Source organism: Apium graveolens, unplaced genomic scaffold, assembly GCF_009905375.1.
Source record: "Apium graveolens cultivar Ventura unplaced genomic scaffold, ASM990537v1 ctg2072, whole genome shotgun sequence".
Lineage (NCBI taxonomy): Eukaryota > Viridiplantae > Streptophyta > Magnoliopsida > Apiales > Apiaceae > Apium > Apium graveolens.
This window is the reverse complement of record NW_027417518.1, coordinates 125,562-140,966: the sequence shown is the minus strand read 5'-3', so window position 1 is coordinate 140,966 and position 15,405 is coordinate 125,562. Positions and strand designations below refer to the sequence as shown.

Below are 15,405 nucleotides of genomic sequence, written 5' to 3'. Positions count from 1 at the left end.
CGTCTGTCACTTTCTGGCCACTTTTAACTAGTAAGAGTGCCGGCTCATCATCAGGTATTTGAGCTATATTTACTTCTTCCTTTAGTTCCTTCTCGCGTTTTGGTTTTTTACACTCAATTGCAAATTGACCGTACCCAAGGCAGTTCCAACATCGAACTTTACTCTTATCACGGTTGCTGCGAACTGTGTCCTTCCCTCGATACTTCTGTGAGCTCCCATCATTCTTGCTTGACCTCTTGATCCACTCTTCCCTCGTAAGCAGGAGCTTACTATCCTGCTTATCCCTTTTTCTCCACTCCTCTTCAGTAAGGAGTAATTGAGTCGTGTCTCCACTGCTTTCAGTTTGACCCCGTAACCTCTCCTCGTGTGCTTTCAACGAGCCAATCACCTCCTCGATACTCATCTTTTCAAGATCGCCAAACTGCTCAATAGCCGATGTAATATGCAAGAACTTGTGTGGCAGTGCTCGTAGCACCTTCTTGACCACATATGCTTCAGCCATCTCATCACCCAAGGCGTGTATATTTGTTACGGTACCATTCAATTTTAGGTAAAAATCATCAAGTGATTCACCTTCCTTCATGCTCATAACCTCAAACTCTGACCTCAGTGTTTGAATTTTCGCCGTTTTCACCAGCTCTGCCCCCTGACACAGCACTTTCACGGCTTCCCAAGCCTCCTTTGAGGTTTCTTTCTCAGCTATAGACAGTAGAACATCCTCAGGTATTCCTTGATAAATAATGGCCTACGCCATCTTGTCCTTCTTCTCCTCGATTGGAGCTTTTGGATCCTTTGGCGACACCGCCTCCCATATCTCCTGAGCCTACATACAGGCCTTCATCTTTAAGGCCCACACCGTGTAGTTCCCCCTTGTTAACATGGGATAACTCAACCCAACTGTGTTCTCCTTGCTTTTCTCCTTACTTTTTTCGACTTCCATCTTTCTTGGTCTGGGAATACACTTGGGCATGAACCAGAAATGAATAGCTCTGATACCAAAATGTTGCTTTATAACTGATCGAATGAAGTAAACTATAGAAAAACAAAGATAGACTGGAACTACTTCACAGTTTCATTCAGAAAGAAATTACAAACTTAAAGTAATTTGAAACTAACATGACTACCTAAAAACTAGGAACTATAACAACCACCTTCCTGATACTTATGAACCACTACTATTTATTTTCTCTACTGCTCCTAAACTCACGCTATGCTGCATGACCAAGTCCACAGATAATGCCAGCATTAACGTTAACAAAAATAAAACACCCAAATATAATAAGTTTAGATTAAATATTTCATCATATACGTTCACAGGACAAGAGTTAGTTAGAGCTCAAGGGAGCAGAAAAGCAAAGAGAACTTGTCCTTTCTTGCCCAATGAAAATCCGGTTTCAACTAAGCATGCAAAGGCTACTGGTAAATCAAGTATTGTCTCCCTTTAAGGATATGTCTTGGTAAAAATAATGTGCTCCTTTTAATTGATTAAGAGATAATTATTTACTCAGATAAAGTTTGAATGCATGTTTGCAGGATTTGTTTCTCATCCACTGATATCCCGAAAATCAAATTACCAGAAATAATTGATTTAAGTTGGAAGTCACGGATAGTATCGAGGATGGGCATGGTTGGACACAACAACAATATTATTTCTGTAGTGAATTCCCTAGCTAGATGAAAGTGGCAATGTTCTTTAGATAAGCCATTAGTTTCTAAAAAAATTATTTGTTTGGATATTGTCGAGAACTATAAAATTCAAGCAAGTGTTCAAATTTGTTTTGTTGTAACTATCCTTCATTTTATAGTAACTCGAATTATAATATTTAAGTAACTGAATTAATAAATATGAAAAAGAAAAATATGAAAAAAATTGTTATCATGTAAGTTATAATAATGGAAATAGCTAATAAACACAATACCACATAAAAAAAATGAATATGCCAAATTTTACTCTCATACGACACACATATTAAGTTCATGATTAAAATACATAAAAATTATTTGTTTTAGAGGATTTAATACCGAAATTCTAATCGAAGGAAAATAATCACATCATTATTAATACATGAGTTAAGTTTTATTAGTATATGGGTTAATTTATACGATCATGGGACTATATTCCTTTTAAGATTTGATCTAATAGTCATTTTCAAGGATACCGATGAAAATGAACAAATATTCTTTAAATTTTCCAACTATAGTGCAGGGATAAAATTTATTTAAAAAATGATTTTTCGGAATCGATTAAATAATACTTATAATATCTAATAATATTTTGTATAACAAATGTTAAGATTAAAAAAATTTAAAGTAATAATCAATCAATAACATGACATAGAGATAGAGTATAAGGGCAAGATGGGATTTGACCGTTAGTGGTTTGGCATGGATGATACGTATCAATAAATTAATTTTGATTATAACAAACACTCAACAAATATGTCATTTCACATGTGGTGTATGAAGTGGTATGGTGGTATTGTGGTTAGAAAGTTAGTGGTCAATTTCTAATGGTAACTTTTTTCTAAAATTTCATAACCAACACCGAGAATATGACATTTCACATGCATAAAATGTCATTGTAATTATATAATTATGTTGGTCTATTATATATCTTTGGAAGAGTTTGAGTTCGAATACAAGACACTACAAGAAAAACTGCTAAATATGACCAAAAAATTTCAGTCATATTATAAATTTGACCGAACATTATCAGTCATTTTTATAAATTTGATTGGTTTACTATATAGTCAAATTTATAAATATGACCATATTTGAGTTGGTCAAATTAGTAAAAATGACAGATTTTGGTCAAATATAACAAGAAAATGTTACTATTATTAGCGAAATAATTTGAGAGCCTCTAGAGGAGACCAACATATCCACAATATGAATTGATTTTTAATTTTAAAATGTAAGCTGCTAGACATTAGTTGTTGTATCCCAAAGGATTAGCTACTAGATAACACTAGATTTTCAGTCTATAGAAAAATAAACGTACTGACCAGCATCTTCATCTTCATCTTCGTCTTCATCTTTGGTGCTTTGAAAATTATTATGGTTCAATGTCACATTATTGATTCCAATACCTTGCATTAAAATATATAATATAACAAACAACACAAACTTTTAACAAATTACAACAAAAATTAATTGTAAATTGCATCATTTGCACAATAGGAGTAATTGCAAAGCCGTGTATATTGTTGGCTAACAGTAAAAAAAATTGCTCAAAATAATAAACCTTAAAAGGAACAGAAAACAAATTCAAACTAAACCAATATCTAATTTAAAGAATGCGAATTATTTATCAGAACTTAGGCTGATCAAAGTTTGTGTAATGTAGCTATAAAAATAATGATAGTGCAAGAATATGTGCAAGAGCCAAAACACTTTATTGAGTTAATACTAAAAATTATTTACTTTATCATATCAGCATATATATACACACAAATATATATAGTAGAACTTGATAAAACTAGAAAAGAATCACAAAACATGCACTAGTACAAAAACTGTCATACGCCTCTGTTGAAATAGGTTATTTGCGTCTGTTCTCAACTAACGCGTAGGGAGGAGTTGTATAGTTAAGAGTATATGTTTTTGTTGGGAAACAGACGCATATAGTTTATTGCATATGTGAGGAACATACGCGTATAACATAAGACATCCACATAAAATATGAACATTTTACGTTACCATTCAACAGACGTAAAAAGTTTTTTGCAGCTGCTCATAACAGACGTATAAAGCTAAAGAATGGACGTAAAATGTTCCTTTTACATGTCATTAAAAAAGTGTTTAGAAAAAGATATAAACTATGACGTTCCAAGAATGGAAAAGACACGATTTATTTTATTAAGCTACATATATCTGTTTACAAGGCACAATCTAGCTAAAACATACACAAATGAATAGATGTCTATGGTTGTAATGTACTATATTGCACTTAATTTAAGGTTGGGGTTCGGTAGTATCTTGGAAAAGATATGTGACATTTGGCTATCATTTTACATGTACAACTGGACTAGAAAAAAGTAGTACAATAATTTTAATCGTCAATGAAAGACAATAAATAAAATCAATTGAGTATTTAAATTTTTGAAAATAAAATGCATACCTTTAAATCTTCTAAAATATAGAACTTTATTTAGTGCACCCAAATTAAATTTTTATAGCAACTTATTGCTTCTTTAATGCTGTAGAGAATAATTTATATGCTAAATTCAAACTCATTATAATAGTTAAGGAAAGAGTTCACATAATTCCTGCCTGCCAACTTTCCTGGAGATGCTTAGTGTATTAATCATCGGTTGAAAAAATCCAGGGTTCATTTTCTAGAATGTATTTCATCTTTACGAGGAGATGCATTGTGAGATAGTATGGCTAGATGGTAGATGGGGACAAGTAATTCCTTTTACGTTCGCAGAAAGGTGGGTTATGTGTTAGGGGGAACACACACAAGTATAGAACCAAACAAACAATGCAAAACACACACTTAATATATGACGCGGAAAAACCCACATCCCAGCTTGTATTATTAATCAAAACAATTATCAATAATACAATCAGTCTCACCAAACGGTATTCACTCAAGCGATACTTAAGTCAAACAATACTCAAACATACATCAAAACAATAACATGACTCTGTATATATAGCCATCACAAACTTAACCAACAAGACATACCTAATCTGATTACAATAATAATTGTCTACCCATACAATTATTACCCATTCCCATTATAATAATAATTGTCAACACATACAATTATTACCCAACTCAATTATGATAATAATTGTCTACCCATATAATTATTACCCAATTTAATTATGTTTTCTATCACCAAGATCATACTACCTATTAAGTTTAACCCCAACAATCCTCCCCTTCAACCCAATATGATTTCATGTACAACCGAATTAACGGTCACCATCAAGCCATCGACGTCGATCACCCAAAACCTCCCCTCGAACAATAACCCCTCCTTCTAGTACAAAAAGATTTCTCTTATCTTTTCGACCTTTGAGTATCTCTAAGTCTCCTTTAGTGACATTCAACATATTGTTCTTTATCATAACAGTATATCCCAAATTAACTAATTTACCCAACGAAATTAGATTTCGATTTAACTCCGGTATGTATCTTACTTGAGTTAACTTCTGAACATGATCGTTGTGACGTTTCATTGTTACCTCACCAATGCGAGCAACCTTTACCGTTTTACCGTTCGGTAAAGTTACAATGTTTCCCTCACACTTTTTATAGGACGAGAACCACTCCCTCCTACCACATATGTGATGAGAACATCCCGAGTCAAGCACCCATTCTTCTTTTGATCCTTTATCTTCTTGAACCAAAAGAACATCTTCATCAGCTTCTACAAGCGAAACACTACCCCCTTAATTTTTCTTCAACTCTCTCAAGTCTTCTCTTGCCTTTGGACACATAAATTGTATATGACCCAATTCCTCACAGTAAAAACACCTGATATTAGGGTTATGTTTCTTAGCATACTTCTTTTCCGTGTCACGCGAACATACCACAAATGCACTTCCATCAGATGTGTCACTCGATTCTTGTTTCATCAATCTTTCGGCCTCCAGAAGAACAATAATAGTCTCATCCAAATCTAACTTCGTTTTCCCAACCAATAAAGAAGTCATGACAGTATTATACTTCTTCGGTAGAGACACTAGTAGTAGAACAACTTTGTCCTCATCCTTTAATTTTTCATACAAATTATTTAGCTGGTTGATTAAGCCATTAAAACGATTCAGATGATCTCTTAAATCTATGTCTTCTTCCATCTTGAGCCGAAACAAATCTTTCTTGAGAAACAGCTTGTTGGCCAAAGACTTTGAGTGATAAGTCTTCGTTAACTTCTCCCACAAATTCTTGGGATTGTCCTCTTCAAGAACATCTTACTTGATTTCCGGTGCAAGGGCCAACCGGATCGTTGATGCCGCACGTAACTTCATATCTCCTCACTTTGTATCATCAACTTCAGTAGGCTTCTTCCCTCCGAGAGTCGCATATAACCCTCGTTGAATTAACAGATCTTTTACCGTACTTTGCCACAAGGTAAAATTATTTCTTCCATTAAACAATTCAATTATAAATCCCCCAACCTTCTCCATCATGAACCTTGGCTCTTGATACCAATTATTTGGGGGAACACACACAAGTATAGAACCAAACAAACAATGCAAAACACACACTCAATATATGATGCGGAATTATTAATCAAAACAATTATCAATAATACAATCAATCTCACCAAACGGTATTCACTCAAGTGATACTTAAGTCAAACAATACTCAATCATACATCAAAACAATAACATGACTATGTATATATAGCCATCACAAACTTAACCAACAAGACATAACTAATCTGATTACAGTAATAATTGTCTACCCATACAATTATTACCCATTCCCATTATAATAGTAATTGTCAACACATACAATTATTACCTAAATCAATTATGATAATAATTGTCTACCCATACAATTATTACCCAATTCAATTATGTTTTCTATCACCAAGACCATACCACCTATTGGGTTTAACCCCAACATTATGTACCGAAAAACTAAGCGTACTGTCATTATTTTTCCAGAATGAGTACATAATCTTTATAGAAATTATTATTTTATTAACAAATTAATTTTTTATACATTGTGGAATGGTGATAACTTAAAATTTAATGTTAGTGTTTCCACAAGAAAAATACATAATCAATGATTCAAAGAACTTCAAAATGCAAAGCCAACCCTGTACAATCATATTCTAACTGATAACTACTTCCAAATATAGCATATAGCACTGCTTCATGGACTTAATAGTATGCATATGGTGTGTTCCTAGGGCTAGAGCTTTAATTAAACAAAGAATATTTATTTTATCACAAGGCTACACTTAGGTAATAAATCAAAAAACCAGAAACTTCAATTTATATAGCTGAAAAGATAAACAATACATATGTATAACAAATCACCCCTCTATATCAAAATATATATACACATCAGTTGACATTTGTATAAATAAAAAAAACAAATTAGATAATTGGACATTATGACTCAACAAAATCCTACACATGATGTGTGAAATAGCATATGCAAACTAAAAGAATCGCGATTTTATTCATACACGCACCCAAAATTCTAAGAACTTATACAAAGAACTAACTCTAAGGTTGTAAACTCTTTAAAGCAACTGTTAGACTACAACAGGATATTCAAAACACTACCCCATATTTTCTTTTCATTTCCTTAATTTTTATTGTAGTAAGATTTATTCATGTCATATATACACACACATATACCAATACTATCAATTGAGGTATATATATAAACATAGAAATTATAGACATAAACACGGAAAATGAGGGCTTTTCATGTGTTACCCCATTAAGAGAGGGACTATACAACTAAACTCTAGATTCAAAAATAATTGTTACCTGTGAATTGGTGTAGATGGTAAATTAGGGCTTGCAAAATCTAACCAATACGGAGATTAGCAAAATGAAGATGGGTGAACTGGGCTTTCAACTTGTAGATGAAGATGCAGATTACGACTGAATCGAGGCTGGTAGATGGGCATAATTGCAACTTCTATAATTAGGGATGAAGTTATTCAGAAGGTTTGAAGTAACATTGTTTAAATTGGGGGTCGGCGGTTTAAGATGGAAAATTAGGAAATACTCCATAATTTTTAATTTACTTACTTTTTAAGCGAATGATATTGGTTGAAGAGAGATGTATGATAATTAAAAGGCATATATCATTGTCTTATGTGTCTCGGAGTGGAAAGACAGACGCAAAAACATATCATTAACTCGCATATATGTCAGGTTAGGTTTAAATAGCCATATTAGATATTTTATATGTCTGTTTTATTTACAATAGACACAAATAAGGTGACGCATATGGTAGTTTTTGTTCTAGTGATGATAAATAAAGAAGAATCAAACAAGTCAGGGGTAATTAATTGAAACATTGTTTGTAATAACTATGTAAACTTTGTGGGATCTTTTTAGCAACCTAATATTTTCATTTCATTGACACAAACTGATGGTTGCTTTATAGGGAAGAAACTTTTAATAATAGGTAAGCAACAAGAATAATCATCACAATAGTGATAGGAAAAATAATGGCCAAACTCATGGACTTTAATTAATTTAAAGGAAATCATAAAGTTTCACAAAATATCTTATGAAAAGGTCTAACCAGTTAAGTTTAAATACACAAGACAAACCTGCGGAACAATATGCTTATTTGCCCATTCTTGACCAAATTCCTCTCTGCAAGGCACTTCAAGTTACTGGAAGCGGCATCTTAAACTGAGTAAACCTGCACCAAAGAAGAATATTCCAACGAATGAAGTATCTCATGAATAGAATCTTCACGCAAATTTACAAAATACTTTAATTTACGGTGGAATACATAATAATGCCGTTGTAAAAAGGAGGACCCTCTAATATTATCGGATCGTAATACAGGGCCCGCTAAGGAGTTGTTTAATCCCATATGCATTCTTGTAAAATGACACTGTAATTCATTCATATTTCTAAAAATTTATCCGGATATAAATTTGCTAAAAGAACGACACTAATCAGGAAAAAACAAATGAATCCAATAACAGAAAAAAGAATGAGTCTCTTGTGTTGGCAAGAAAAACCTAGCAGTAAATTAAAAAATATACAAGTCAATCATCAGAAAAATAATAAGTGTAAATATATATGTTTTATCTTGATAAAAAAATTGAGTGCATTCTCAGCCTCTCCCAGTCCTGGAGCTTGATGAGCTTGTCATCAGACGCTGACAAAACATATTGAAGGCTTCGATGTAGATCCAATGACTTGACGTAGTGTGTGTGCTTCAAATTCTTTTATCTTATCCTATGTGTTGTAGTTGTATATGCGAATCATTTTGTTCTTGGCTCCAACTATAAACCAATATTTTTCAGGTATACAGTTTGCACATCTAAATGCAAACAATCATATAAAATCACAGTTGGTCTTGTAATCCATCATAAATTAGTACAAAACTTACAGGATAATAAATTTAAATCATCAAGATACAAAGGGTGATGGGAATATACCTCGCGTTTCAGCAAATTTAAAGGACTTCTCCATATTTCTATAATACTAAAGATAAATTAAGCAGGCAGTTCAAATATATGTTTGTATTGTAAAATATAAAACAGAGACACAACTGATTAAAACATAAAAACATCAACTTACTTGGTACTTGTAGTTCCAAATTAACATAATTCTCGAGTATAAACTCAGTATTTCCCTGCACAAAGAACGTCGGATTGTGGAAGCAGGAGAGTATGACCTTTATTTTAAATATTTGCTCTCTCAATCATAAAATCTGGATATATTCTCTTAAGATGTGATATAAAGACCCTATGATGTGTCCCCTATGAGATCATGTAGTCATAAGATGTTGTAATTATATCTTCTGTCTAGCTTGTATGTGAGTTTGTCCTCCAACTGATATGTTAGAGCCTCTCCGAAATATGGAGAAATTACTACTTACTTGTTAATATGGGTGCAGGACTGACCACTTGATAATATGGGGACATGCTACCCCTCATACTAATATTGTTATAGGCCACCCCTCCTAGTAATATGGAGTCATGCATGATATGAGGAGATGACTCCCCTCTTAGTAGTGTAAGGACAGGACTCCTCTCTTAGTAGTATGAGGACAAAACTCCCCTCTTAGTAGTATGAGGACGGGACTCCCCTCCTGTTGAGAGGTGGACTTGATCTCTATCTTGTTGAGAGGTGGACTTGATCTCTATCTTGTTGAGAGGTGGACAAGACTCTCTTCCCGATTGAGAGGTGGACAGGACTCCAATCGTGTTGAGAGGTGGACATGACCCCTTCCTGCTGGAGAGGCGGATAAGACTCATCTCCTAGTAAGAGGAGGGCAGGACTAACTTTCTTGTAAGAGAGACTCACCTCCTAGTAAGAGGTGGACATGCCCCCTTCCTGTTGGAGAGGCAGACACGACTCACCTCATAGTAAGAGATGGGGAGGTATCACCTCCTAGTAATAGGTGAACATGACTATCCTTCTTTATATATTCTCACATGTCATTATGCAAAGTCTTGGTCAATATGCGGTACATGGTCCCGATTCATATACAAATTAGGAGAGCTTTTCCATATTCTTGAGCGTGTTTATTAAACCTAATATTATTATTAATTATAGTAATGGGTCTGTTTATAGCCTATGTCCATATTTGGGCATAACCTATATGTATATATATCATTTATAATTATATAATAATGTGGTGAAGATAACTATAACTATCTTTAGTGTTAAATATAGTACCAACTATCCATTTATGCATTTATAAGACATAGTATATGCATTGAAGTATATATTTTTTATTTTGGTCCAATATTATAGATGGACTATAGTTATGCATTCGACTTTATTTATTACTTACTATTATAAATTCGTATCTGTATATTTTTAATGTGCTGAAAGCAAGAGTCGATCGACTGAGGGTGTGATGTGAGCTTTAACATCACTTTAAATTATATCGATATTGATATAGGCTTTTAACATTGGTCGTCTAAACAATGGATGTCCAAGTACCGGTATCTTTTATCAGAATTCTAGTAGTGCCTCCATCTAAACCATTTTTGACTTACTTGATATATAATTACCGTCATTAAAACTAAAATCCGTATAGTTGGAACGTTAAAATTTTTTCATGAACCCTTCAAAACTAACAAAGTTAACATCCGTATAGTTGGATCGTTAAAATTAAACTTGGAAAATCACAAAACTAGTAATCCTTTCAATTAACGGCCTAACATCTGAATACAAATCTTATATCATGTATCTCCCACGAATATTTGAACAATATAATATATTTTTGATATAATTTTTACACGCGTATTACTATGTGTTCATTAGTTTTTAATGTATATATTATGTTCTCGTACTAAACATTTATTTATATCATTTAAAATAAATTTGACTGGTGACTAAAATAATTCTTAATATGTTGTTTATGTTATTAGAGTACCCCAGTGTTTTTTTTTAAATTTAATAAATTATTTAATATTTAATAAAATAAATGAATAAAAATAATTATTTTAAAATTCACCACTGGTAGTCACATTTATAAATATGACCGTCATCGGTCAAATTTATTTTTGCTATTTTTGTTTAACCGTGGCGGGAACTTTAGCGCCAAAAGTTAAAAATGACTGTGCCTAAATAAGACTGAAAGCGGTCATATTTACACCCCTCAAATTTTGTTTCCTTGGCGGGAATTTTCCATCTCTTTATTTTGCAATCCAAAAAATAAATATGACCGACTAAATTTGACCAAAATTAAATTCGACTGCATTTAGTCAAAATTAACTATTGACTAGGTGCAAATAAATGGCTGACTTCGAATGCGACTGTTGTCGATCCAAATTAAGTTTGACCAGCTATAAATGAAGGTTGACCGTAAATATGACCGACAGTCAAATTTAGCCGCAGTCATATTTAGTCCGTCAAATTTACCCTTTTTTTCTTGTAGTGAGAGTTGAGGAAGAAGTTGAGTATAAGTAGTATAGATTGGAGCGGCCATATAAATAATAGAGTTTGTAATTATGTTGGGTACGTGATTTATATTTTTTTATAGAAATAAATAAATTTAATATTTTTTGGATGAACAAATAAATCAAACTAGTTTGAAACAATGCAGGTATTATTAATAGTATAGTATAGATTAAAATCTCCAAACTTATAATCTTTTAGTTTATTTTTCCATTCATCTCTTATTACTTTGATTAATTAAATAATATATGGAAGAGTTTTAAATATATGAGTTTAGAAATAACATGATATAAATAATATAGATTCTAATTGCAAAATAATAATAGAGTTTGTCATTGTTTTGGATGTGTATTTCATTTCTTTTTTAAATAAATAAATATATTTTACATCTTTTAGATTTAGTTAACAAATATTTAGAAAAGTATTAACAGGTAAAATAAAACCATGTTTTATTGTTTTTTTTACATTGGGTGTTTTAACAAGTTTGATTAATAGTAGAATATAGACTAGCTTACCATGTCCGCTGTACCGGTCAAGTTAACAGTTATATATTTTCATTTATATTATGTTATCGTATAAATATATATAAATATATTCACTATTCTTAGAGACCCAAATAATAATTCTCTTAATTTTTTCACTTAAATTGATCCCTACCTCGAAAATTGTATTTTTGTTATTTTATTTATCAAATTATATTATATTATTAATATATTTAAATAAATATATATTAATTATAAATGCATAATAAAAATTGATAAAATAATTTGGAAGAAGGGTAGGTTGTGGTCGTTTCTTTCGATTTTCTCGTTTTGTTCTTTAACTTGCTCTTCTTACCCGTTATGCTAACCTAAGTCTGCACATCTCGCTCTCGATACTAGAGGTTTTTACTTTTTCTATTATACAAGTATAACTCCACTGGGAAACCAATAAAACCAACGGCCTTTTTTGATTAATTTGCCATACTCATCAACCAACAATTTAAGACTCCCATATTTGTTTGTTTAAGAGGATGACGAGCAGTTAAAACTATTTCCCAGAAATATATTCTCTCCCTTCTATCACTATCCGATTAATCTTGTACTTTATCATGATATATTAATACATATATGGATTTAAATGCATTTCAATGGAGACGATGTAGTCAGGTGGTGTACTATATATAAGGTTGGCCTTTGTACTTGCTTCAACGATTTATTTGCAGTTCTTTACCGGTGGAACCAAGAATCATGCAACACGGACTTGGTTTAGCCAACAATGGGGCTTCAGTCATGTACTTCTTCAACTGTCCAAAGGCCCCTTGGCTCTCAGCTGTCCATTAAAAATCCTTCGCCTTCTTAAGAGTTTTGAAAAAGGGTTGGAATTTGTCTCTAGAGTTGGAGATCGATGAACCTCCGTAGAGCTACAATTCTTCTTGTCAGCTTCTGAGCGCCTTTGATGGAGCGTGGTGGCTCCATGTCTAGGATGGATTTGATCTTATCGGGGTTGGCCTCTATCCCCCTTTTTGAGATCATATGGCCCAAAAATTTTCCAGACCCAACGCCAAAAGCACAGTTGGCTGGGTTTAACATCATCTTGTGGTGTCTCAACACTTCAAATGCCTCTCTGAGGTGGCTAATATGATCGGCCTTGCTTAGGCTTTTGACTAAAATATCATCGACATAGACCTCCATGGTCTTCCCAATTAGATGGGCGAATATCTTATTTATCAGTCTTTGGTAAGTAGCTCCTGCATTCTTAAGTCCAAAAGCCATAAAAAGATAACAAAATACACCAAAGCCAGTTATGAAATATATCTTGGGGGTGTCATCCTTATGCATTCTAATCTGATTGTAACCACTGAAGCCATTCATAAAGCTTAGCATTTCATGTCCAGCAGTGGCATCGATCAGGGTATCAATCCTTGGTAGGGGGTAATAGTCTTTGGGATATGTATCATTCAAATCAGTGAAGTCAATGCACATCCTCTACTTTCCATTAGCCTTCTTAACTATTACGGGGTTGGCCAACCATTCAGGGAATTACACTTCCTCAATAAATCCAACTTCTAAAAGCTTCTCGACCTCCTGCTTAATGGCTTCCATCCTATCAGGGGCATACGTTATCTTCTTTTGCTTTACAGCCTTTCGAGTTGGATTAATGTTCAACCTATGAGTTATAAGGTTTGGGTCAATCCCAGACATATCAGCTGCTGTCCAAGCGAATACATCATTGTTCTCTTGGAGGAAAGTTATTATTCGACCCTTCAAGGGCTTGTCCAAAGATGCCCCAATGTATGTGACTTTTTTCAGGTCTAAGGGATCTAAGGGAATTGGGACCAAGTCCTCAGCTAGCTTTCCTTATAGTTCGTCATTCTCTCGGCGTCCATGTCTTTTATGGGGAAAACCTGCCCCCGATTCCATCGGGCCTAAGTGCTGCGACATAGCAACTGCGGGCCCTTTTCTGATCTCCTCTTGATTCTCCAACACCGTTCATAGTCGGGAACTTCAGTACCATGTGGTAAGTTAAGGGCATAGCCTTAAAAGCATGAATCCCTGTCCTACCCATGATGGCATTGTAAGTAGAGGCTGCCTTGACAACCTGAAAGTTCAACATTTGCGTGGCCTCCCTGGGCTCTTCCCCGATAGTTTCGGGAAGTTATATTGCTCCCTCGACTTTACATTCCCCATGGTTAAACCCATAGATGGGTGCGTCATATGGAGTTAGTTGAGAGTCATTATAGCCCATCCTTATGAATGTATCATGGAACAGAATGTCAATAGAAGCTCCATTGTCCATTAGGGCCCTCATAACAGGACAATTTCTAATTATCGGAGTGATAACCAGAGGATCATCCTGAGGAAATTTCAAACCTTCAAGGTCCGGGTCACCAAAATTCAAGTGTCATCTCTGACTTAGAACGCTTAGATGGTTCCCCAACTATGCTCATTACTTCTCTTGCATTTGCTTTTCGGGAGTTCCTTGTAGTGCCAGCTGCAGTTGGACCCCCTAAGATTATATTGATTACCAGCCCTCGGGGCTGTGGGTTGCGATCTCTGTCGTTACCCCTCCGATCGTCATGTTTTCGATCATTATCTCTCTTTTGGCCTCCGGCCTCTTCACCCTTGGTGAAATGTCCAAACTTTCCCCTTCAGATCAGATACTAAATCTCGTCCTTGAGTTTCCTACAATCGTCAGTATCATGACCAACATCTTTGTGAAACCTGCAGTACCTACTCTTGTCTCTTTTCTCGGGTTCCCCCTTAGTGGCTTCGGCCATTTGAAGTCTTTGTCCTTCTCAATTTCCGTAAGGATATGGCTCCTTGGAGTGTTCAACCTTGCATACCCAGCAAACCTTGGTTGCTGATTCTTCTTAAAAGAGGAGGAGTCAGAGCTTTTGCTAATTTGTGGGTACTTGTCCTTAGTGTCATACTTCTGATCCGTCTTCCTCTTCTTGTTTGTAGTAGGTTCGTTATTCACAGCTGTCTTCTTCATACTCTCCTCCATCTTGATATACTTTGCGGCTCTATCCTGGAGCTGCAGCATACTCTCGGGAGGGAATTTAGCCAGGGACATCTTAAAGAACTCATCTCTAGTCCCTTGCTGTAGGGCTGTCATAGCTACCTTATCATCAAGATCAGGGACCTTCAAATCCTTCTTTATAAACCGAATCGGATACTCTCTCAAGGACTCCTTTACTCCTTGGATTATGCCCATGAGAGAGGCTGAACTCTTCTCGTGCACTCTGCCACTTATGAATTGCTTGATAAAAGCTTGGCTCAAGTCCTTAATGGATCCAATAGAGTTCGGAGGCAGATGACTATACCACCTTTGAGCCAT

General features: G+C 34.3%; 1 protein-coding gene across 1 annotated transcript; it reads right to left on the bottom strand.

The window, feature by feature from the left end:
* Positions 1-14,223: 14,223 nt before the first annotated feature.
* Positions 14,224-15,405, bottom strand: LOC141700304 (uncharacterized). Its single transcript, XM_074504100.1, has 3 exons — positions 14,912-15,405; positions 14,519-14,714; positions 14,224-14,421 (listed from the first exon to the last, which is right to left on the bottom strand). The coding sequence occupies exons 1-3, from the start codon at positions 15,403-15,405 to the stop codon at positions 14,224-14,226; spliced, it is 888 nt and encodes a 295-aa protein (XP_074360201.1).

Coding starts and splice junctions, on each gene's coding strand:
- LOC141700304 (XM_074504100.1), bottom strand. CDS start 15,405: ATGGCTCAAAGGTGGTATAGTCATCTGCCTCCGAACTCTATTGGATCC. Junction 14,715..14,911: donor CAGCAACCAAGGTTTGCTGG/GTATGCAAGGTT, acceptor TCTGATCTGAAG/GGGAAAGTTTGGACATTTCA. Junction 14,422..14,518: donor GAAAAGCAAATGCAAGAGAA/GTAATGAGCATA, acceptor AAATTTCCTCAG/GATGATCCTCTGGTTATCAC.